This window comes from Schistocerca serialis, chromosome 7 (genome assembly GCF_023864345.2).
Source record: "Schistocerca serialis cubense isolate TAMUIC-IGC-003099 chromosome 7, iqSchSeri2.2, whole genome shotgun sequence".
Lineage (NCBI taxonomy): Eukaryota > Metazoa > Arthropoda > Insecta > Orthoptera > Acrididae > Schistocerca > Schistocerca serialis.
The window spans coordinates 136,968,460-136,993,046 of NC_064644.1; the positions used below are offsets into that span (position 1 = coordinate 136,968,460).

Below are 24,587 nucleotides of genomic sequence, written 5' to 3' on the forward strand. Positions count from 1 at the left end.
CTTCGTCCTGGTGAGTGCAATGGAGGTCTCCCTGCGGATCTCTTCAGACACATTGGAAGGTAGCATGTTGACAACCTGCCCAACCAAACTGACGAAGCCTGCAACAGGTATGCTTCTGGGAGTCACTGCAAAGTTGAGGACCTTGCTGAGTGCTTTTGAGGTGGCCTCATCGAGCTGCTTGTCGCTCAGGTTGACCACTGTCCCCATCTGGTTGTACCTTCTTGTTAAGGCGCTCAAACTTGGCCTATTGAATGCTGTTGATTTTCTCATGAGGCATTCAGCCAAGGGCCAGGAGGCACCATCAACCTGGTCCCAGTCTTCTCGGCTCTGGATAGCTGCTGTGGAAAGATGGAGTTACAGCAACTCCCTGAACGTGACATCTAGGTGGTGGCGCATGTCACGCACTTTTCTCTTACCAGTGTGAGGCTGGCATGGTGTTTGATTCTGTTCGCCATTCTCGTGTTGACATGATGCATGAACTTGGCGAAGACAGGAACTGTTGAAGCTTATCCAGCTTCTTGATAATAAGGTCCATCTCCTCCCTATAGAGTCTTCTGATGTAACTCTTCAGGCTTTCCCAGCGAGATCTTGACATGTGGAATAATTGGGTCCACTGCCGGATGTTTGTGTCGCTCTGGCAGAATATTTCGGCCACGTTACTTGTTGCCTTCTTCAGGTGCTACCTGAGACTGCCATATTGGAGCATCTTGTCCAGTATTTGTGCTGAGAGGCCGTTGAGTGCTCTCTCTGCCGTCCGCGCCGGCCTGGCGCTGCCTGTAATGTGTTGTCTTTTCCCCAGTGCTCCATTGGACGTCCGCGCCCGACTTGGCCGCCATCTGTGACAGCTGTCTGAGGCCCGTCGTGTGTGGGGCGTTCTGTTCGTGGTCCGCGCCCGCCTGGTGCTGCTCCTAAGGTTCTGGCCCTTCCCTGGTGCTCCCACGGAGGTCGTCGCCCGGCTCGTCCACCATGTGTGGTCGTGGCAGTTGTCTGGGGCCGGACCCGCGTTTGGCGTTCGGTTCGCGGACCGCGAACGCTACACCCGACGCAGGACGGGTGTCCGACAGCCGCCACGAGCGCAGATGATGGACGAGCCGAGCGCGGACGACCGTCAGAGCACCAGGGAAGTGCAAACACCTCAGGAGCAGCGGCAGGCGGACGCGGACTGCGAAAGGAATGCACGACAAACGACGGGCCTCAGGGAGCTGCCACAACTGCAGATGGTGGACGAGGCGGGCGCGGACGTCTGTGGGAGCACCAGGGAAGTGCCAATACTTCAGGAGAAGCGCCTAGCGGGCGCGGACCGGGAACCGAACGCCAAAGACGGGTCTGGCTCCAGACAACTGCCACGACCACACATGGTGGACGAGCCGGGCGCGGGCGTCCATGGGAGCACCAGGGAAGGGCTAAAATCTCAGGTGCAGCACCAGGCGGGCGCGGACCACGAACGGAACGCCCCACACAGGACGGGCCTCAGACAGCTGCAACAGATGGCAATCAAGTCGGGCGCGGACGTCTGAGGGAGCACCAGGGAAGAGACAACACATTACAGGCAGCGCCAGGCCGGCGTGGTCAGTCGCGACTGAGATGTCGCAGCAGATGAACGTGGAGAGTGCGCGCGCGTGTTTCGCGAGCGATCTGGCCATCGCCACCGCGGCGGCCGGCCGCGTTCCGGCAGGGCCAGCCCTGCCGACCGCCCCACCATCAGCCGGTGCAACTACGACGAAGCAACCCGCGGAACAGGGAAGAAATAGTACCTCGACGGCGGAGCCGATCCTGGACGACGATATGGACTGCGTTTCGGACTCGAACGCCGCCACGGCGGAGGATGACCGAGAAGAAAGGAGACAGTCCGCGCTGTACCGACGAAGCAGACGAGGCAGATCTTCTATACGTCACGCATCGCGCCGCGACGCAACGGAAGAGGGATTCAAGCTGCCACCACCTAAAAAGCAGGCCCGCGCGAGAAACCTTACAGCTGTAGCGAGAGAACTGGACGTGAGCAACCGCTAGCGGCCCCTGCTGGGGGAGGTGGCGTCACTGGAAGCAGCTGGACGTTCACTTGAAGAGCAACAGAGTCAGAGGGACGCGCAACAGCGTGCTGTTAATGCAGCACAGCAGCAAGAGGAAGGCACACCACCATCACCGGGCCAGACAGAAGAAGGTCGCGCACCACCGCCAGCTACGACTCGACGAATACCACCGATAGTACTGCTGTAAAGGGAATCTTACACTGACTTCCGAAATTGGCTGCATGCAACGTGTACGCAACCGTTCACCGTGCGCCAAGCTGGAAACGGCGACACACTGAAATTGCAACTCAACTCGACTGAAGACTACGTGAAAGCTCACGAAGAGCACGGGAGAAGGGGCGTCTCGGTGTACAGGTTTCAAGCTATATGCTCTTTGACCTTGAAGACGCTAATCCGACGCATTCCGCCGTCGCTGTCAAAGGAAGAATTGAAACTCGCCCTCGAAGACGCCGGGTTTGCAGCATCGGTAGTTGACCACCACCGAATGCCGGGCACTAATGAGAAGACGGGCCACAGAGTCATCATACTCCTCGAGACACGCCGGCTCACAGAAGAATATTTGAGCCGACGATTTGGACATTAAAGTTGAGAAGCTTCTGAAGTCGAGGGGGCCGGTACAATGTTTCCGGTGCCACTGCTTCCACCATGTTGCCCGCCTCTGCTCCATTCCTTGGCTATGCGTCATGTGCGCCGGGAACCATGATAGCCGACAGTGCTCTAGGGGCCGGTAACTTCCGCTCCTGTGCCCGGCACAGAGAGCCGACGCCAGCGGGGCCTTCCCCCTGCTCCACCGTAGCCTACATGAAACCAGTGGCGCTGGCAACAACTGCAACCACCACCACCCCCGACGACTGCTGAAGCACGGACGTGGCCCACACTGATAGATAGGAGAGCCGCTCAACTTCGCTCACAACAGACTGCTACAGAAGCAATGCAGCAGACGCAGCCGCCTTCAACCATGTCGACTGCCCCACCGAGACCAGCAGCACCGCCACCCTCAAGCCAGTTAACTCCTCCAGCACCACGACCTTCGCAGACTGAACTGAAGGACTTACTTTCGTTATAGACAACCATCGCGTCGTCACTAGCAGAGGTCACCAGGACGTTGGCCAAACTTCCAGCCACCATCGCTGCCACTGTTGACAGGTCGATTAGCAGAGCCATCCAAGCAATCAGAGAAACTATCGTCCATCATGCCTAGAGACTTTCATCTGGAAGACCTTCGCACCCTCGTGTATAATGCCAACAACCTTACTCATGATGTGGGCGAACTCCAGCAATTTCTTATCGATCATAATATCGACGTCTGTCTCGTAAACGAGACGATCTTAAAGCCGGGGATCAGAAGCAACATAGCCAACTACTGTTGCTACCGCACAGACAGACTTACTCATGGGTGTGGCACTGCAATATACATACGTCGCTCCATCCTACATCACGAAGTACAGGCGCCCACCATGAGGACCACAGAAGCAACGGCAATCGTCGTGGAAACCAGGACTGGCCCAGTCACATTCGTTATAGTATACCGCAGCCCCCATCGTCTACTCGACCTTGAAGACGCTAGAACACTGTTAAGAATTCCAGGAAAGTTCCTTATAGCAGGCGACCTGAACATCAAGCACGCTGCCTGGAACTCCCTGAATACGAACATGAGCGGGTGCCATCTCCTGCAGGCCATAGAAGAAGCTGAGGCACAGGTCTGTGGCCCCGAAGAGCTGACTTGCTACCCGACTAACGGCACACCGGACATCATAGATGTGGCAATTACAAAGGGCATTCCACAATATATGAATGCGGAAGTGATACATGGGATGAACTCCAACCACATGCCGGTCTTATTCCAGCTACAGCTTGCTCCGGAACTTTCTACAGGACGCCTCAACCTGAAGCACACCAACTGCGATCGATTTCGTGACTGTGTCGACTTCTCCATAGACGTCATACACGACAATGCCGAAATCAACGAGGCCTCTGTCGACCAGCTAACCACATCCATCACAGACGCACTGAACCTGGCCAGACTGCCACCGAAGTCACCTCATCTCGGAACACCGAGCCTGCCTCAGCACATCTTGAACTCCATAAGAACCAGAGATAGACTTTGTCGTTAGTGGCGTCTCACGCGTGCTCCGGAACTTAAAAGGCGCATCAATCAACTACGGAGAGACATAAGGGCAGCCATTATCGAACATCGCAATCAACAGTGGGCTGCGATCGTTTACGCCCGACCCTATGAACTTCAACTCGATCAGGTTCTCTACCTACAGGAAAAGACGTATTCCGCCCCTGGATATGGACAACCGCACAGCATATAGATCGGAAAATAAAGCCAACATGCTGGCGGAAGGTTTTGATGAGAATTTCAGATCGCTGGATGACGGAGTAGTCCCCTAGTGAGTTGCAGAAATCGAAGACAAAGTTGCAGACGTCCTCCGCGAAGAAGAAGAAGATGGCGCAGATGACGACCCCATCCCTACCGTAACACCTGCTGAAGTTAAAGACGGCATCCGGGCATTGCCCACCAACAAAGAACCCGGCTGTGATGACATCACGGGGAGGACGCTACGACAACTCCCGTGGACCGCCATAGTACGATTGGCGGCTATATTCAATTGAATTTTTACCACAGCAATGTACCCAGAGGCATGGAAGCATTCTATCGTGGTTGCTGTCTCGAAACCTGGGAAGAACAGGCAACTACCCACCAGCTACAGACCAATCAGTCTGCTGCCACACCTAAGCAAACTCTCAGAAAGGCTCCTTCTGAAGAGGCTGCAAACCATCCTAGACCACCGCCGAATCCTGCCTCTGGAGCAATTTGGCTTCTGATCAGGACACTCCATGACACAGCAAATTCTTCGGGCGACAGAATACATCACAACGGCCTTCCACAACAGAGAGTTCTGTGGTGCTATACTTCTCGACGTGACGAAGGCATTTGACAGCGTGCGGCACCAGGGCCTCGTTTTGAAGCTCCACATATTAGGATTCTCCAGGCTATAAGTCAAACTCGTTGCTGCCTACCTCAGACAATGCACCTTCGCAGTCAGAGTTGGTGATGCACGACCTATCCGTGCTGGAGTACCACAGGGTTCGGTGCTTGGGCCGGTCCTTTACTCTTTCACCTCGGACCTCCCCTCACCACCACGCGTCGAAAGAGCCATTTACGCTGATAACACTGTGTTTTACACCAGGGAAAAATGGCTCGAAGTACTTGTTCCACGCCTGCAGAGTGCCTGCTACGCTTTAGAAGACTGGGCGGCGAAATGGCATATTTGGTTTAATCCGCAGAAAACACAAACTATCATCTTCACCAAGAAGCGACCTGGTCCTCGCCGGCTTCGTCATCTTCGGAACCTTCGGCTCTATGGAACTGAATTGCAGTGGAGGGACTCAGTTAAATACCTCGGAGTGACTATGGACAAGCAGCTTACATGGAAGCCCCACGTCGACGACATCCGCGCCATAGTGTCTCAAAGGATACCCCTTCATAAACGAAGGCTCGGACCTGTCGATAGCAAACGGTCTACTGATATACAGAATGTACATCCGCCCCATTTTAGACTACGCCTGCGAGGTATGGGGCAACACGGGAAAGACACAACTTCAGCGCCTTCAATCGCTGCAAAATAAGATACTTCGTCCTGTTTTCCACGTTCCCCCGTAGTTCCCGCACCGGTAGATCCATGAGGCCGCAGATGAACTGGAAGTGTCACAACGACACCAACAGATAGCACGAAGATTCTACACCAGGACTGGAACCTCTTCCAATGCCCTGATACGAAACCTTGGAGCACCGCATCAACCAAGGGAGCGCTATGCGCGACCCATTGCCATGCTGGAGCGGTAATGTAAGTAATCCGAAATAAGACGGAATCTGCACCAAAGACAGGAGATAATTCGTGCCCGCCCACACCCAAGACACACAAGCAAATAAAGATGTCACACACAAAACCCACCCCCCAGAGAGAAATAGGAAATGCTCTTGAGTAAACCCTACACAACCCAGCTGCAGCAGAACAGCCTGAAGAAATGCGGAATTAGCCAGCGTGGACGGCAGAGAGAGCACCCAGCGCTCTCTGAGAATAAACACTAGACAAGATCCTCCAATACGGCAGTCTCAAGTAGCACCTGAAGAAAGCAACAAGTTACGTGGCCGAAATAATTTGCCAGAGTTACACAAACATCCGGCAGTAGACCCGATTATTCCACATGCCAAGATCTCGCCGGAAAAGCCTGAAGAGTTACATCAGGAGTTGACCTCGTAATCGTGTGAATAAATGTGGCTTTTCCAATCACTTTTTATAACACCTTTAATGAACGGTTGAAATACACATTTTTGACAATGATCGTACTACAGATGCAAGCACACGTCCGTAGGCTAATACTCCTCAGAACAAAAAGGGTGAAGATACAGGAATTAATAACTTGAAGATCACATATCTCACTTTGTTTCATACAGATATTTAACAATGTATGAAAACTTTATCCTTGCAACTAACTCGTTAAGTTACCTTTGGCAGTGTAACTCAGTTTACATATAACGTTGTATACAAAGAGAAAAGAACGAAAAAATAATATCATTTAATGTACTCCACATAATAAGTGATTAAAAGCACCAGCACATCACCTCTACTTCCAGTTCCTTTTAATGAACTCACATTAAAATCACCACAGATTAATATTATCATTTCCTTCGATGTGACAGAGTGCTCAATAAGACACCAAAAGTTTCTTGTAAATTTCTCTATTATTCATTGGAGACCAGTACGCAGTAAAAATATGTAATATTAAGTTTCCCAGTAGTAACAGACAAGCACATGTTTCCATATTCTGATCTATAAGGAATTGGTGTATTGGTAAATTTTTGTATTTATAAAACTTTTTATGAACGTAATAACTCATATTGTATTAAACTGGATCTCCCTAAATATGCAATTAACTCATAACTACGGACAGTAAGGTGTTCCATTCTCACCGTTATGCGGTGTTACAATAGCAAATGAAATCAGTTTCTTTCAAACTCCTGAGATATTGCAAAGAAATTAACAACTTATTTACTCTACATTTTACCTTGCTAATATTCTGATGAATCAAGTCACAGAATCTCCACAAAATCTGCTTTTGTGTTGTTAGTAGATACTCCCAGATTATTAGCGTAAAACTGGAAGACTGAACATTTACTTATCTGTAGTTCATATCGAGTAAATTGTCAATGGCTAAATCCACTTGAGATTAACAAGAAACAAAAAAAATAGATATACTGATAAGTACCTTTGTTCTGACCAGAAAAAATTCTTCAACAAGCCTTGTCTAAAGCTAATCTTCTGTATTAACTGATCACACGGGTAGACAGTGATTTTGCTGTCTCAGAGTTTGAGTCTTTTTATAGTAAAAGTGATGCCTATATGGTCCTGTCTTTCTAAATTAATCTTCACTTTTCATTTATTTGGTTATATTTTACGTGAGCATGAACCGTTACACAATTACAACAGTGATATCCACTGGAAGAAATCTGCTTAGAGGAACTGGTTCACTGAGTTAAGGCAGCTGTTTACACCACTTCCTATTGTGAAATCGTCTATGCTGGTCGTAATAGTTGTTATATCGGTAGAGAAATTAACATATAAATGTTATCATTTTTCCGTCTTTGTCATCAGAAGAGAAAGGTATTGTTGCGTAAATAAATCAAATTTGTATGGCTTTTTTTGTGGGAGTTTTATTGTTTCGCCTACTGCAACAGTTCTGTTAATAATATTGGATTTTGGATTAGCATAAGCAAAGTCAAGTACGATACAGTAACTTATTTGACGAACAGTTTATCTCACAGCATCGAAATATGAGTTTCTGTCATTAGGCGACACGGTCGCCAATTAATATGGCGGCTGTATTCGAGACGACCATAGCAGGAGAAAGAAGAGGTAAAGATCCCCAATGAGAAGAAAATGCAGTTAAGAACATTTACTATGAAATTTCCTAAGAAGATTACTTCAGATATATTTAATGATGTCTGTTCAGCAGCTGGCCGTAAAAACGTTTCAGTAGCTTCCGTCATAAAACATCTCCAACTCAAAAACAGTAATTCTTTATCCAGCCAGCAGTAAAAACTGAATACAATACACATTATTTTCGGTCAAAAAATTGTACTGAATATCTGAGTTGGTTATCGAAATGTTGTGTAGCTCATCTGAACGTTCTTTTAACGGAATGATGTGGAACGAGGCAGTTTACATTATATGTATAGGTGATTGGTATTAAAATTAATGAACTCATTGTTTTTTACTCCTACTCATGTAACTACACTTAAAAACAAGGGTATTAATTTTACTGGCTACGAGTTTTAAACACAAATTCGCAAGTGGTATAGACGGAGTAAGATGTATCTTAGTAAATGAACGTTCAGAATACTAGAAAATACTTAACATGCTTCACAGTAAACATAACATGAGTGGCGGAAGTCTGTAACTAAGTTAATTGTTCGACTGCGTTATTAATCTTCGTGAAATTCGTGTTATACTCACGTATGTTAAAGAGGCTTTTTTTAATCACCAACTTTTCGACTGATTTGATGCAAGTTATTTTTTCCTATAATATGCTAATCTTCCATCTGTACGTTGCTCCTACGTCTAATATCTTACGTAACATGCTTTAATCTAGTTTTCTCATATTGAGAAATGAGAAGGAGCAATCCATTTTACTTTGTTCTATAGCCAAGCTCACATAAATACTTCTGTATTTTCGGTAACCGGTTTCGACACACTTTGCTGTCATCTTCCGGTTTTCCAAAATTTTTGTTACAAAGCGCGTCCATTGAGAGTTGGAATCTGATGCCAAGTTGTCACAGTATTGGATAAAATGTAGCCCAACGGGTTGTCAAAAATATATAAGTATTTATGCGCTCATGGCTATAGAAAGATTTTTTAATTGACACAATTTAAGTATTCGAATCTTTGTTTGCTTATAATATATCTCTTCTCTTCTGTTTCTCCTTCCAGTGTCATGTTAATTATTCCTGGGAGACACAGTAGATATTCGACTAATCAGTCTCTTCGTATCGTTGTCCTAAAACTTCTTTCGTCAACTTCCAGTTTTTCTTCTCCGAATCTATGACGGTTGCCTTTTAACTTCCCTACTACGCTGTGCGATCCAGGTATGTACTTCACGAACTTTTTCTTCATGTCCGTATCAACACCTGACAACAAAAGAATCATTTTATTGAAGAAAGATTTCTTCGTCTTTCAGTCTACTACCGATATTCTGCCTTCTTTTCTCATTCAGTGTAGTCGCTTTCTTCTTAGACAGAATGATTCTATCATCATTTTACCTGTTTTGCCATTCCCCGTTCTGGTGATAAGCCAGTCGTCATTTTGCATTCTGCTGCTTGTCATCACTTTTCTTTCGCCTTCGTCATGTTGTGTGCCAGGTTTGGTATCCTGTCCAGTCAAACGCTACATGTGATCAGAAGGTTTATTTAATCTACTACCACAGAATAACTGATGATGGTCGAAGTAGAGAGGGTATAAAATGTAGGCTGGCAATGGCAAGGAAAGCGTTTCTGAAGAAGAGAAATTTGTTAACATCCAGTATTGATTTAAGTATCAGGAAGTCATTTCTGAAAGTATTCGTATGGAGTGTAGCCATGTATGGAAGTGAAACATGGACGATAAATAGTTTGGACAAGAAGAGAATAGAAGCTTTCGAAATGTGGTGCTACAGAAGAATGCTGAAGATTAGATGGGTAGATCACATAACTAATGAGGAAGTATTGAATAGGATTGGGGAGGAGAGAAGTTTGTGGCACAACTTGACCAGAAGAAGGGATCGGTTGGTAGGACATGTTCTGAGGCATCAAGGGATCACCAATTTAGTATTGGAGGGCAGCGTGGAGGGTAAAAATCGTAGAGGGAGACCAAGAGATGAATACACTAAGCAGATTCAGAAGGATGTAGGTTGCAGTAGGTACTGGGAGATGAAAAAGCTTGCACAGGATAGAGTAGCATGGAGAGCTGCATCAAACCAGTCTCAGGACTGAAGACCACAACAACAACAACCACAGAATTCGTGTTTGTGGACGTTCGCTTTTATTTCTTCAAAATGATTATCTTTGTCTCAGTTCTGAAAGAAAAAAAAAGTTAAGTGCAAGAACGGTTACGGTAATAAATTACTATTACTCGTTGTAAAAATCGTAGAAAATGCATAGAAATGCTTTCCTATACCAAACACAGTTACAAGAGATAAAGTTCCATGTGTAATTAGAGTTATGAAACAAATGGAAGAACAAAAGCTTTCTATATTCGTTGGTATTACGCCCGTGTGTTTAAAGATAATATGATAAGGGAAATCAGAGCCAAATCATTTAAGAACAGTATGTTAATTCCGGTGTTTGACAGTAAAAGATTCAAAGTTTGAGTCCTGCCGCAGTGAGTCCTCAGCGAAGCACCTTGCAGCCCTTGGGCTCCTTATGCCTTCCTCCCTGCAGTGATCGAAAAGTACTGCTGGTCCGTCTCTCTTAGTTTCTGTCCTACGAGATACCCCAATTCCCTGACGCAATCGTTCTGCGGGCTAAGTCCACCGCTCGATCCGGCAGTTAATGAAACTGTCTGCCGGCGAGGGGGGAAAGAACGTAGGAAGAGGGGCGGGGTGGGGTGGGGGAGGGTTTCCGGCGAGCAGGGGCTGCTCTCTGGACCCACCGAGGGGATCGTCGGGCAGCCGGCTCCCCGTGACTCATACCATCTCAGTGCTGCCCTCTCCTCATCACTGCGCAGAACCAAATATGACGGATCTGTCCCTACGGAGAGAGAGAATACCTCACCTTCTGCGTTACTTCTCTTAACTTCCACAACTATACATCACTGGTCGTCAAGTAAAATATAACAGCGATCCCTAGATTACAAGGAGTAAAATGTCATACAAGGTTAAGGATAAAAATTTCTGATTTTTTCTATAACACCTACGTTGGTCTGAAATTTAAACATACAGTATGATAGAAAGAAAGTACTGGTGCGCTATTACTTTCCTAAATACCCTCTACGTCTCATTGCCATGGTTACATTCCATAGTTGTGTTGTTCTACAAAACTCACCATTTCTTTATTACTTTAAACATAGCTGCGCTACAGCAACGGTTCCACGTAAATCAGACTAAGAACAGCCGACCAGTTGCAAAGGATAAAGTAATCTTTACCTAGGTTTCAATAGATATAAATCTATCTTCTTCAGAAGACGGCCTGGGGACAATGAACATCGTAATATATATTAAGGTATGAAACTTGAGTCAAGAATAAAGTTTAACATATGTTAGGAAAATATTGTATTACAAGATGTGAGAAAGATTCTTGGTACTTACAGTATTATAACATGAAGTGATATGTCCTTATCGTTTAGGCAAACATCCGCATAGTTACATTAATCATATAAAATATAGCCCTGAAAACAGGGTTTGTCAAACAAATAAAATAGGTACATAGAAGTTGCAGAGCGCCTAAGCGACTGAGTAAAATCGGCCAGCGTAGTAGCACAGCGGCCACGGCAGGTGGCGCTCATGTCGCGAACTATGTGCCGATAGGCGTACTGAAGTAACATTTGAAACATCAATATTAAATGCGTTCTTAAATAGAGTGATAATAAATAAATTGGCAAGCATTTAACATTCCCGTTATGACATTGTGGGAGGTATAGGAACAATAACGTAGATACATACATCAAAAAGACAGGTGGCGCTTCCGCCGTGAGTTACATGCAGTGGTCTATATAGCCAAATATAAAGTTATATTACCATATTAGTGAAGCCCATAGAACGTATATAAGTCAAAACATCAAGAACAATCAGTAATGGCTTTTAAGAAAATTACGAGACCTGGTCTACAATCCAGTTACTACGTAATATAGAATAAGAGAAAATTATATGAGGGCCGCTGTAGTAGCAGCCGTACATCGTGAAAAGAACACATTATATAAACGGTAGTAAACTGGAAGATTTGAAAGTGCATTATAGCTTCCTGAGGAAATAGACTACTGAGGTTACTAGCATTAATGTTATATATTACACAGTACGGGTTTAAAGCCTTCGAAAAATTGTTTACAGGCAAGGTTCAACTGATCATTCAGAATATTGCCGTCTTTGAGCTCTAGATGTTTAAAAATAAATAGCTCTTCCCACAGATCTAGTCTCCGTCCTTTGACCTGTCTATGTAGGATAACCGTGTCTTCTAACTGTTTAGGCGTATGGCCGGTTATCAAGAGGTGTTCAGCAAAGGTAGAGTTGCGAATATTCGTTCCTTTTTTACCCAACAGATGTTCTTTATATCGTGTTTTCACAGCTCTGCCGGTTTGACCAATATAATAAGAGGGGCAGTTATTACAGGTTAGCTTGTAAATACCTGAATTAGAAAACCAGTCCCTGGCAATCTCTACTGACTGTACAAGATTTCTTTTTAAACTGTTATCTGTAGAAAAGGAGACGTTACAGTTATATTTTTTATTTAGAAGACGTTTAATCCTATACGATAAGTTACCCAGGAAAGGGATGGAAATAAATTTTTTAGTTTCTGTGGTATCCGTGGGGAGAATATTTCTCAAAGTCGAACATTTTTGGGAGATTTTCTTATTGAGCAGGTAATCGATCATATTCTGGTTATACCCATTATTAACCGCAATCGCTTTGATGACATTCAATTCCTTTTTTTGATCCGCAGGTGATAAAGGAGTGGTTACCATTCGGTGGATGGCGGAATGAAAAAATGCCAATTTATGAGCTTTTGGATGGGTTGAGTCAGCAGGAATGACATTATCAGAATATGTTTCCTTGCGGAAGATATTAAAATGGAAGGAATTATCTTCTATAGAAATTGTTAAGTCGAGAAAATTAAGTTCACGTTTATCATTTTGAAGTTCTTTTGTGAAGGAAATTTTTTCATGTAAACCGTTGAAAGTGTTAAAGAGATGCTCTAACTCATGATCAGTGCCATCAAAAGCAATGAAAATGTCATCAACATACCGTGCATAATAGCGGATTTTGTGGCGTAATTCTGAACTTGAATTGAAGAACGTTGTTTCCAGGGCGTTAATGAAAACCTCTGCTAGAATACCGGCGAGGGGGCTACCCATTGCTAGACCATCTGGTTGTACATACATTTTCCCGTTAAATGTGAAGTAATTGTATTTTAAAACGACCTTAAGCAAACCAATGAGTTCGGCAATCTGAGTTTCACTTAATTTTTTATGTTTAAGAAGATTCTCTTTTACAAGGTCTATGGTTTCATCAACCGGAACATTTGTGTAAAGGCTGACGATGTCAAAGGACACCAGTCTAGTGTCAGGTGTACAACTTATAGATTGAGTATTGTTAATTAATTCCTTACTGTTTTTTACAGAAAAATTATTTTCAAAAGTGAAAGCATCTTTAATTTTAAAATGGAGGCGCCTAGCAAGTGTGTGATGTGGACTGCCTATACCATTCACTATAGGGCGGATCGGGTGATTTTGTTTATGCAGTTTAAACTGACTTCTGAGCACTGGTGGTTTAGGGTTCATATTTATAAGCCCTTTCTTTTGGAACTTATTGAACAAGCTGACGGAATTCGTTAAAGTACGCCGGATTTCATTTTGCAGTTCAGTAGTAGGATCTACAGTAACCTCAGTGATGTCGTTTTCCTCAAAAAACTTAACAGTCTTCTCTATATATTCATTTTTATAAGCCACGACCACGGTGTTCCCTTTGTCACTCTTAGTGATTAATGCGTCGTGCTCTCTAAGTTTATGATTAATGCTTTTTATTATACTATATTCGCCCGATTGCTTATTAGGCGATAATTTAATTTAATTTTTTTTTTTTTTTTTAATCACCAGTGCCTAGAGAAAGACATTATCCCTGATTATGTGAAGGCGTACGTAAATTTTAAACAGTGTACCAGAGTGCCTTCTATTAAAAAGAAGCTAGTGCATTTAGTCATTTCCGAGAGCACAGTAAATTTGTACAAGAAAAAAGATGTCCTTAATAGTGAAGCCTACTGTATACACCTATTTTTAACTAAAGCATTTAAAGATCTTTGTAATTTTCAAATTGACCACCTGTGGAATAGTATTAATGAATGGCTCTCTAATCGTAAAGAAATAATCAAGGCCAGACATGAAAGAAAGCTTTTAAAGTTTAGTAATAGGACCACAAGTAAAAGTGATAATACAGCAGACAATAGTGTTAAGCACCTATTTTACGACAGAGTACTAAATAAAACCAATATTTCTTTTACGCAGGCCGAAAATGACTTGTTGTGTAAAGGCCTTAAATAGAACTTGCCTGCTAAACTCGATAAATATCCAGTTATTTGTAATCTCATTGTAGATCTAAAAATCGGTTTAGAATCTCTGAAATTAGAGAAAACGGAGCAAGTCAAATGTGCCTACGAATGTAACAACATAATAGAAAAAGAAATTAAATTATCGCCTAATAAGCAATCGGGCGAATATAGTATAATAAAAAGCATTAATCATAAACTTAGAGAGCACGACGCATTAATCACTAAGAGTGACAAAGGGAACACCGTGGTCGTGGCTTATAAAAATGAATATATAGAGAAGACTGTAAAGTTTTTTGAGGAAAACGACATCACTGAGGTTACTGTAGATCCTACTACTGAACTGCAAAATGAAATGCGGCGTACTTTAACGAATTCCGTCAGCTTGTTCAATAAGTTCCAAAAGAAAGGGCTTATAAATATGAACCCTAAACCACCAGTGCTCAGAAGTCAGTTTAAACTGCATAAACAAAATCACCCGATCCGCCCTATAGTGAATGGTATAGGCAGTCCACATCACACACTTGCTAGGCGCCTCCATTTTAAAATTAAAGATGCTTTCACTTTTGAAAATAATTTTTCTGTAAAAAACAGTAAGGAATTAATTAACAATACTCAATCTATAAGTTGTACACCTGACACTAGACTGGTGTCCTTTGACATCGTCAGCCTTTACACAAATGTTCCGGTTGATGAAACCATAGACCTTGTAAAAGAGAATCTTCTTAAACATAAAAAATTAAGTGAAACTCAGATTGCCGAACTCATTGGTTTGCTTAAGGTCGTTTTAAAATACAATTACTTCACATTTAACGGGAAAATGTATGTACAACCAGATGGTCTAGCAATGGGTAGCCCCCTCGCCGGTATTCTAGCAGAGGTTTTCATTAACGCCCTGGAAACAACGTTCTTCAATTCAAGTTCAGAATTACGCCACAAAATCCGCTATTATGCACGGTATGTTGATGACATTTTCATTGCTTTTGATGGCACTGATCATGAGTTAGAGCATCTCTTTAACACTTTCAACGGTTTACATGAAAAAATTTCCTTCACAAAAGAACTTCAAAATGATAAACGTGAACTTAATTTTCTCGATTTAACAATTTCTATAGAAGATAATTCCTTCCATTTTAATATCTTCCGCAAGGAAACATATTCTGATAATGTCATTCCTGCTGACTCAACCCATCCAAAAGCTCATAAATTGGCATTTTTTCATTCCGCCATCCACCGAATGGTAACCACTCCTTTATCACCTGCGGATCAAAAAAAGGAATTGAATGTCATCAAAGCGATTGCGGTTAATAATGGGTATAACCAGAATATGATCGATTACCTGCTCAATAAGAAAATCTCCCAAAAATGTTCGACTTTGAGAAATATTCTCCCCACGGATACCACAGAAACTAAAAAATTTATTTCCATCCCTTTCCTGGGTAACTTATCGTATAGGATTAAACGTCTTCTAAATAAAAAATATAACTGTAACGTCTCCTTTTCTACAGATAACAGTTTAAAAAGAAATCTTGTACAGTCAGTAGAGATTGCCAGGGACTGGTTTTCTAATTCAGGTATTTACAAGCTAACCTGTAATAACTGCCCCTCTTATTATATTGGTCAAACCGGCAGAGCTGTGAAAACACGATATAAAGAACATCTGTTGGGTAAAAAAGGAACGAATATTCGCAACTCTACCTTTGCTGAACACCTCTTGATAACCGGCCATACGCCTAAACAGTTAGAAGACACGGTTATCCTACATAGACAGGTCAAAGGACGGAGACTAGATCTGTGGGAAGAGCTATTTATTTTTAAACATCTAGAGCTCAAAGACGGCAATATTCTGAATGATCAGTTGAACCTTGCCTGTAAACAATTTTTCGAAGGCTTTAAACCCGTACTGTGTAATATATAACATTAATGCTAGTAACCTCAGTAGTCTATTTCCTCAGGAAGCTATAATGCACTTTCAAATCTTCCAGTTTACTACCGTTTATATAATGTGTTCTTTTCACGATGTACGGCTGCTACTACAGCGGCCCTCATATAATTTTCTCTTATTCTATATTACGTAGTAACTGGATTGTAGACCAGGTCTCGTAATTTTCTTAAAAGCCATTACTGATTGTTCTTGATGTTTTGACTTATATACGTTCTATGGGCTTCACTAATATGGTAATATAACTTTATATTTGGCTATATAGACCACTGCATGTAACTCACGGCGGAAGCGCCACCTGTCTTTTTGATGTATGTATCTACGTTATTGTTCCTATACCTCCCACAATGTCATAACGGGAATGTTAAATGCTTGCCAATTTATTTATTATCACTCTATTTAAGAACGCATTTAATATTGATGTTTCAAATGTTACTTCAGTACGCCTATCGGCACATAGTTCGCGACATGAGCGCCACCTGCCGTGGCCGCTGTGCTACTACGCTGGCCGATTTTACTCAGTCGCTTAGGCGCTCTGCAACTTCTATGTACCTATTTTATTTGTTTGACAAACCCTGTTTTCAGGGCTATATTTTATATGATTAATGTAACTATGCGGATGTTTGCCTAAACGATAAGGACATATCACTTCATGTTATAATACTGTAAGTACCAAGAATCTTTCTCACATCTTGTAATACAATATTTTCCTAACATATGTTAAACTTTATTCTTGACTCAAGTTTCATACCTTAATATATATTACGATGTTCATTGTCCCCAGGCCGTCTTCTGAAGAAGATAGATTTATATCTATTGAAACCTAGGTAAAGATTACTTTATCCTTTGCAACTGGTCGGCTCTTCTTAGTCTAATTTCTTTATTGTATACTTCTGTACTGAAAACAGTAGGTTTATTTTCGAGTCTGATATCGGCTACTTGCTGAGGGAGGGCACTCTGCAGTCCGACTATTGATTTCGATGAACTTCGGCGTACTAATCGCCTATTGATTGAAAGTAATTCTCCGAAGGGAATTAAGTTACCACGCGAATGTTTTAGAAGAAAACCAGCATTAGGGAATCTGCCGTAGAATTCGTTTCAGAGCGGGTACAACTGTCAGACTACTCGAAAATAAGGGAATTGTATCTATGGTTATCACTCTTACAGCCTCAAATTATACGAGAAACCTAAGATTTAACTACCGTGTTTAACGTGGTTGCAGATACACTCGAGAAGAAAGGCAATTTGAACCAATGAGAAAATGTGATGACTGTAATCAGAATGGAGGCCTTATAAACGGTTGAACACACACTATCTGATCAAAAATAATGCGACACCTACCTACTGTTGGACAACAATATGGGATCCGTCAACCATCCACTCTTATGGCGTGACTGTAATCTGAATGTAGGCGTTATATAACTACGAGTATGTACGACGTAAGTTAACAAGGAATTTCCTATACACTCATACACCATCTGATCAAAAATATCTGGACACCTACTAGTGAAAATCAATATCCGATGTGTGCGCCCTTTGCCATTATGACGGTTTTAACATTGATGGGAGGAATTCCAGTAATGTGTCTGAATGCCTTAGGAGTAATTTATAAAACAAAATAAATAAATAAAATATAATATAATATGAATTATTGTATATGTATGATAGTGATTGGTTGTAATTAATATTTGCTTATTAGGAACGTATACGTTTAATTATTTGGTATCAGACGCTTGACAATGGCTTTTTCGTAAATGCAATGTTATTCGTAGTTGACCGTGAGATAAAACTCAAATAATCGGACTTCTTATTTAAATCGTTTCCAAAGACTGCTGCGGTAGGTGCGGACTCAAAATCTCAATATTACAATAATTTGCCAGCCATCTCAATACGTCGCTCAGAGGTGACTGTCTACTAAACATAAAAAAGTTTACACAGTTAGTTAAATCAGACATATTCAACGAATAAGCCTACAGATAAATAATTCAACTTACTCTCATAAATATAGACACTTTACAGAGTCGAGTGCCTAGTGAGACTGCAACTCGCAGTGTTCTTATATAACATCAAATATGGCGGTGTGCCAGTTAATAAAATATACGTGCTTTCCGCCCCAGCTATTCTACTCGAGCTCCTTCTTGTTAATGAAACATAAGAGTGTCCTAATTGTATTTTGTTTTATCAGCGGCATAGAGCTGCAGTTCTGTGCCATAGGCTTTAATTATTTGTCAGAGATTAATTATTTAATTAAGATTTCGCGTTTCCGAGGAAACTCACGCACGGCATGCAAATGTGCCTTTATAAATTGCAGTCCAACACAGGAGCAGAAAGCAGAGAAGGTCTGGTGTCTACTGCCAACTCGACGTTCTGACTCATTCGAAAGTTGTTACATCGCGTTCGGATCGAGAGTTCAAGTAGACCGCTCCATTTCCGATATGTTACTACCTCCATATGCTGCTTCATGACAGGTTCCACTGTCATGCACGCACAATCATCGTCTCCGAACTGTTCCTCTAGTGTAAGTGGTGTACAATCTTTTATAACGTATACATATCCATGTGCGTTTAGTTTTCTCTTAAGTTGAGAATGGGGACCGCACCATAACCACAGGAGACAGCCCTGTTCCGCAATACCACGTCCTCTGCGCTTCATTGTTGGCTCTACACTTATAAAATCTAGCTTTCTCCAGGAATTCGCCGAACTTAACCGCTTCAATAGCATTGTGATTCAACACACTAAATCACTCGTCTCTAGTCAGTGAAGCGGCGTAACTTTTTACACCACCTAGAGCGTCGCTTAGCATTTATTTCAGAAATGTGTGAATTATGAGAACTACATCGACCACTGTACTACATTACCTTTAACCCTGTATGCACATTTAGTGTGGTGGCTGGACTGCTGGTAGAACTTTGGAACTCAAGAGTGATTCCTTTCACTGATTTCATGTGATTTTTAACAACCATCGTCTGCAATACTTGGCGTCTGCAATACTTAATGCGAAAGGCCTTCCTGATCTTGGTCTTGGTTTTAGCTGTCATTGTTCACCCATGTTTTCATTTCACAATCACGTCCCCACCAGAAGCTATGGCCAGCGTGAGAAGAGATATGGCGGTTTCGCCTCGTGTGACACCCAGTTGTCAATATCACATTACTAAGAAAAGACAGGCCATATAGTATACTTCCAACTGATCTTCAATCTGACCCCCTTAGGGGCTCAGCATTTCTGTGCTGAGTATCGGCTTGGCGACCCCAGGGTTCCTGAGCTACGCACCCGTAAGTGCAGCCAGTCCGGTCACTGTAAGCTCTGGGTGTCACAAGGAACGGGGTTCTTGACCTGACCGCCCAGATTGCGAGGATGTGATAAACTACTATAGAAAAGTCCTTCAACCTCAAGGTGTCGTGCGCGCTGATGAGATGCTAGGCTGTCGTGGAACAGTCGATACAGGGCAACCTCTGGAGAAACTGCCGCACCTCAAAGTCTTACTCAGGCATGCGTGGCTCTGCCTGAGCCTATCCTTATTTCCCTAGCTACTCGTGGGACAGTAATGGAATCCTTGAAATCTTCTTCTTCTCCTAGCAGCGGTGGGAAGGGCGTACTGCCTGGGAGTATTCACACCCATTCATCAAAAAGAATGAGGTAGGCTAGTCCTCATGATAATCAACTTGTTGTTAGTGACAGGGCTCATGAAGTCATGAATCAGAATGTCTTTATAGTGATCAAGACGATGGCTTGCTGGTAACCTTAAGTCTATAAAGCCGTTGCGAAACGGTTCCTTGCTGGTCGAGACTAACTACGCAAAGCAGATAGAACTACTTGTAAATTCACAAAAATAGGGTGAGTATGACATCACTGAGGAGTTGCATAACTCCAGCAAAGGTGTGGCCACCTGCCGTGATACTATGGACATCGATATTGCCGAACTCAGACAAGACTGGGCATCTCAAGGGATAATAGATGTGGAGCAATGGATCCATAAAAACAATGGAGAAATTCAGAACACTGCCACATTCACTGTGACATTCAATTCTCTGATGCTGCCTGAACACATCATGGCTTGACTACTTGCAGGAAGAAGCGTACCCCAGACTACGTTTCTAAAATTAAATTTAATAAGGTTATACGTAGCCACCCAGATTTTATTACTGTCTACATGAATGGTTTTAAGCAGGGAGATTGTTTCGGTTGTTCTGTCGTGTTCCTCGACGTTTTCCTCAGGATAGATCTGCCAGAGCAGTTTTCAGTTTACTACGGGGAACTATTAGCTATCCTGAGAGCAATGAAGCTGATGAGACGGCGTCATGACGAAAAATTCATCATCTGCTCTGATCTCAAAGTGCCCTTCTCGCTATTGGACAGATGTACGCAGCAGATCGAATGGTGCAACAAGTGCAGAGCGCTTCCCTTCTCTTGCAAAGGCAAAAGAAGGAAATCATTTTCTGCTGGGTTCCAAGGCACATTGGGATTTAGGGAAACGAACTAACTTGTGCGGCTGCCAACGAGGTGTGCTCCCTTCCTCTTCCTGCAGGCTATCACTTCATTTGTGACCAGGAAGGCCATGTGCTGGTGGTAGGCTCAGTGGCTGGAAGGAAGGTATAATAAATTGTGTTCCATAAAAACTTCAGTGCAACCACGAAGTACTTCCTTCAACGTGTGAAGGTCTGAAGAAGTGGCCCTTACACAACTTACAGTGGGACATTGCCCATTGACACACGGCTTCCTCTTACTCGTGAAGGTAACAACAGGATGCAGGAGCGGCGGGACACAGCTATCTGTGTAACATATTTTAAGTGTTTTATATGAATACCTGAGGGTTAACTGGGTCTACCATAGGGTATTTGTTTTACCTGGTAACAAGACGAGTGTTGTTCGTGTTTTAAGATTTTGTGCGGTGTCCGAAATTCTTCGAAAATATTAGGTGTGAGATCTTAATGTTTCACAGAGTGGCTGGGTCACGTATTGTTTATAAGTGGTCATCCAGCTACGGTTATCTATCCCATTTTAATCATGTCTTTACAAGCACATTGTCCATTATTTTATTTAGATATTCTGCCGTGTTTCGTTGGGATTTTATTAGGATCTTGTCTTATGCCCACCTTCTTGGGCTTGCTTTAGACTCTTGTGGATCGATGAAACTAGGTTTTCCTGTTTAGTGGTCCTTTTCCATATCCTTCCGCAATGTTCTTCGGAATATCACTAATGCAAGGGCGCTGATGAGTTTGCTGTTTAGCTTCCTCCACCATAAATCATCATCATTCTGATGGATACTATTACGTTGGTGGAAAGATAGTATGAATAATTTTTATTATTTTCGCATGTCGAGACTACTCCATCTGTTGGAAATCGGTGTTACATCGTGATATTTGGGCTCAATTTTTAGAAATGGTAATCGTAGTTACCAAAACCGTTTCAAAAGACTTACTTTCGAGAAATCCATACCTAGAATCCCTATGCAATGGGTCACAGTGTCCTACCTCCCTTGGCACCTTAAAAACCAAAGGAATTATCTTTAAATATGTGGTCGTTGTTTGTAAATTAGTATAAGGTTCTCGAAGTCTCACCTATGTATTTATCGTTTCCTGTATTTCTAAAGAACCTTCAGACTCATAACACGTTTTTAGTTTTAAATGTTTAGTAGGGATATGACAGAATTTTGAGTGTTTTGGCGCTATTTTTTGGTTCTCCATGCACAATAACAAGACAGTGATAACTGTGGATTTCGACACGGGGGTCAACTAACTAAACATTATCCAAAAATGATTATACGAGAGCCGGCTGTGGTGGCCGAGCGGTTCTAGGAGCTTCACTTTTGAACCGCGCCTGGGTGTGTGTGATGTACTTAGGCTTGTTAGGTTTAAGTAGTTCTAAGTTCTAGGGGACTGATGACTGATGACTGATGTTAAGGCCCATAGTACTCTGAACCGTTTTGACTATACGAGGGTTGTCCAGGAAGTAATTTCCCATCAGTCGCGAAATAGACACCACAGTGAAAACCTGATGAAGCTTTGCACATATGTGTTGAGTAGTGTCTCTAGTATGACCATCGATCCCATCAAGATGCTCTTTTCAGTTGTGAGCGCACTGTGAGCGAGTAAAGGCGCCTAGAATAACGATGTCTCCCGCCAAGTAACAGGGACCGCTGAGAGGCTTCGCCTTAATGAATGCAGCCCACCTAACATAACTACCACGCACTTTCTTCATCATGGCAACTCTCAGCTACACTCTGCAGAGACAGTGAAGACGCTCCTGCAGCCTTTCTGATGGGAAGTGTTCGATCACCCACAATATAGCCCTAATTGGCTCGTCGTGACTATCATCTCTGTTCACATGAAACGCTGGATACGAAGACTACACTTCGGCGCAGGCCCGCACTGTAGACCAGCATAGAGAATTATCGGAAAACACAGGCGGCTGCCTTCTATGACGATGGTGTTGGAAATTTTGTATAACGCTCCGACAAATGTCTAAGTCGGAGCGGCGACAATGTAGAGAAGTATCTGGGAAGTGCACCTAACTCTTGCAAGTAAAATGTCTCTGATTTTCACTGTGGTTTCCATTTAGCGACTGCTGGAACTTACTTTCTGGACAACCATCGTAGAATGATATTTTTGCAAAGTTTGTGTTTCTTTCAATATGGCAATAGAGGGAACTGCGTAGCAGCAGTAAAAGTAGCCGTCAAATAATTCACTTGGCAAGATGGGTTAGGCAGTCAGATGCAAGACAAGTTCGTTATTAATTTAGCTAAATCTCCGGGGAAAGTAGAGGTGGAGAGATATTTGGATTCAAAATTTACATGATGGGCCTGATATGAAGTACGTATGATCTGGGACGTCGCTAAAGGTATCAGTTCCAAATGTAAGCATTTGCTGATACACGTCCATCTTCGTTTCAGTTGACCTCTTAAATATAAGCTCGCAACAGTCAGTACCTTCTGTGTCATGTAAACATAAACTGACATGATGACAGCACAGTTGTTACAGTCTAATTGCTAATGAAATGTACTACAGCTCTTCTCTACAATTCCATCTTCCAACTTCTTAATACATACATAAATTAGTAACAGCAATTTCGACGTATTCTTATTATCTTCTGCCATCCCTCTCTATTCAGGGCGTCCACCTCGCAAACACTGCGGCGCCCCATCTTTCCATAAATATCATGGTATGCCAGATTTTTGACTGCCAGGTCGTTCCTATTCAAAAACTTTCTTTTGCCATCGATGATGTGACATTCTCAACAAATGTCCATACCAGTTTAAAAGTTTTTCCGTCCAAGCTACAGCTGATTCATCTCTCCTCATTCTAGTTATAACTCTGCCTAAAGTTATTTCTCGATTTAGGACTTTCTGTATCTCCTTGGTAAGTAATCAATTTCCAAACCTGTCAGTTGTCTTCTGAGGTTGGAATTGAAAATCCTTAGTTCTGATCCATAGCATAGGACAGGTTTATTCATTAATCTACATAGTTTGTTCTTATGGTTCTTGGAAAAGATCCTGCCCACGAAATAGGTTTCGTAGACCCTAATCGTTTTCTTCTTAACTGTATTCTGTATTTCACTTCTGAATTACCCAGTCCACTTTTGGCAATTCTTCGCAGAGCCACTTCTACATGTAAGCTAAAGAAGATGGACTACAGACTGCAACAATGTCGCAAATTAATTAGGCAACTAGACGTAACGTAATTAATAGATATTAGATTCTTAAGATAGATAATATGACAAACTGATTACAAGATATATTAACTTCATAAAATTGCGATAAATGACTTGCACAATATGTAGCTAGTTTTATTCTTGCTGATAGCGAATTCCTTGACTGTTTACTACATCTTGTGACAGCAAAGTGTCTGTCACGTGACAGAATTTATGTGCATATGAGCTCAATAGTAACAACTGGATACTTTCTCGCAGTAAAACTGGTGAACGCAGTGAGAAGGTCTCCGTATAGTATAGGCATATCTGAGAAGGATATTGTAGCTTATTTGCGGGCCTTGTATTTCTATTAAGTGTTGTTACTTTAATATCATAATGAGGCAAGTCTTTCTGGCCACTTACAGAAATTCTGATGACTGTCCTTAATGAATAATGTCTGCCGCTATTTGTCATACACATAAATGTGTTTTCTCTTCATTCTACTTAACTTAAACAATATTTGTATCAGTCATGGTTTAACAGATTCGTGTAAACACCTTACTGTACTTCTCTTAACGAGCCCAAATCGTATTGACGACTCATGTTTGAGGTGAAGTGATTTTATAAGGAAGCGAACTACTGTTTATAGATTTCCGAATGTGTTCTCCTGATGATAGTTTCAATAACAAAAAT

At 42.6% G+C, this 24,587-nt stretch overlaps 1 protein-coding gene across 1 annotated transcript; it reads left to right on the forward strand.

Annotated features, from left to right (window-relative positions):
* The first annotated feature begins 1,584 nt into the window (after positions 1–1,584).
* On the forward strand, positions 1,585–2,217 carry LOC126412932 (WW domain-binding protein 11-like). Its single transcript, XM_050082821.1, has 2 exons — positions 1,585–1,953; positions 2,011–2,217. The coding sequence occupies exons 1-2, from the start codon at positions 1,585–1,587 to the stop codon at positions 2,215–2,217; spliced, it is 576 nt and encodes a 191-aa protein (XP_049938778.1).
* Positions 2,218–24,587: the final 22,370 nt, after the last annotated feature.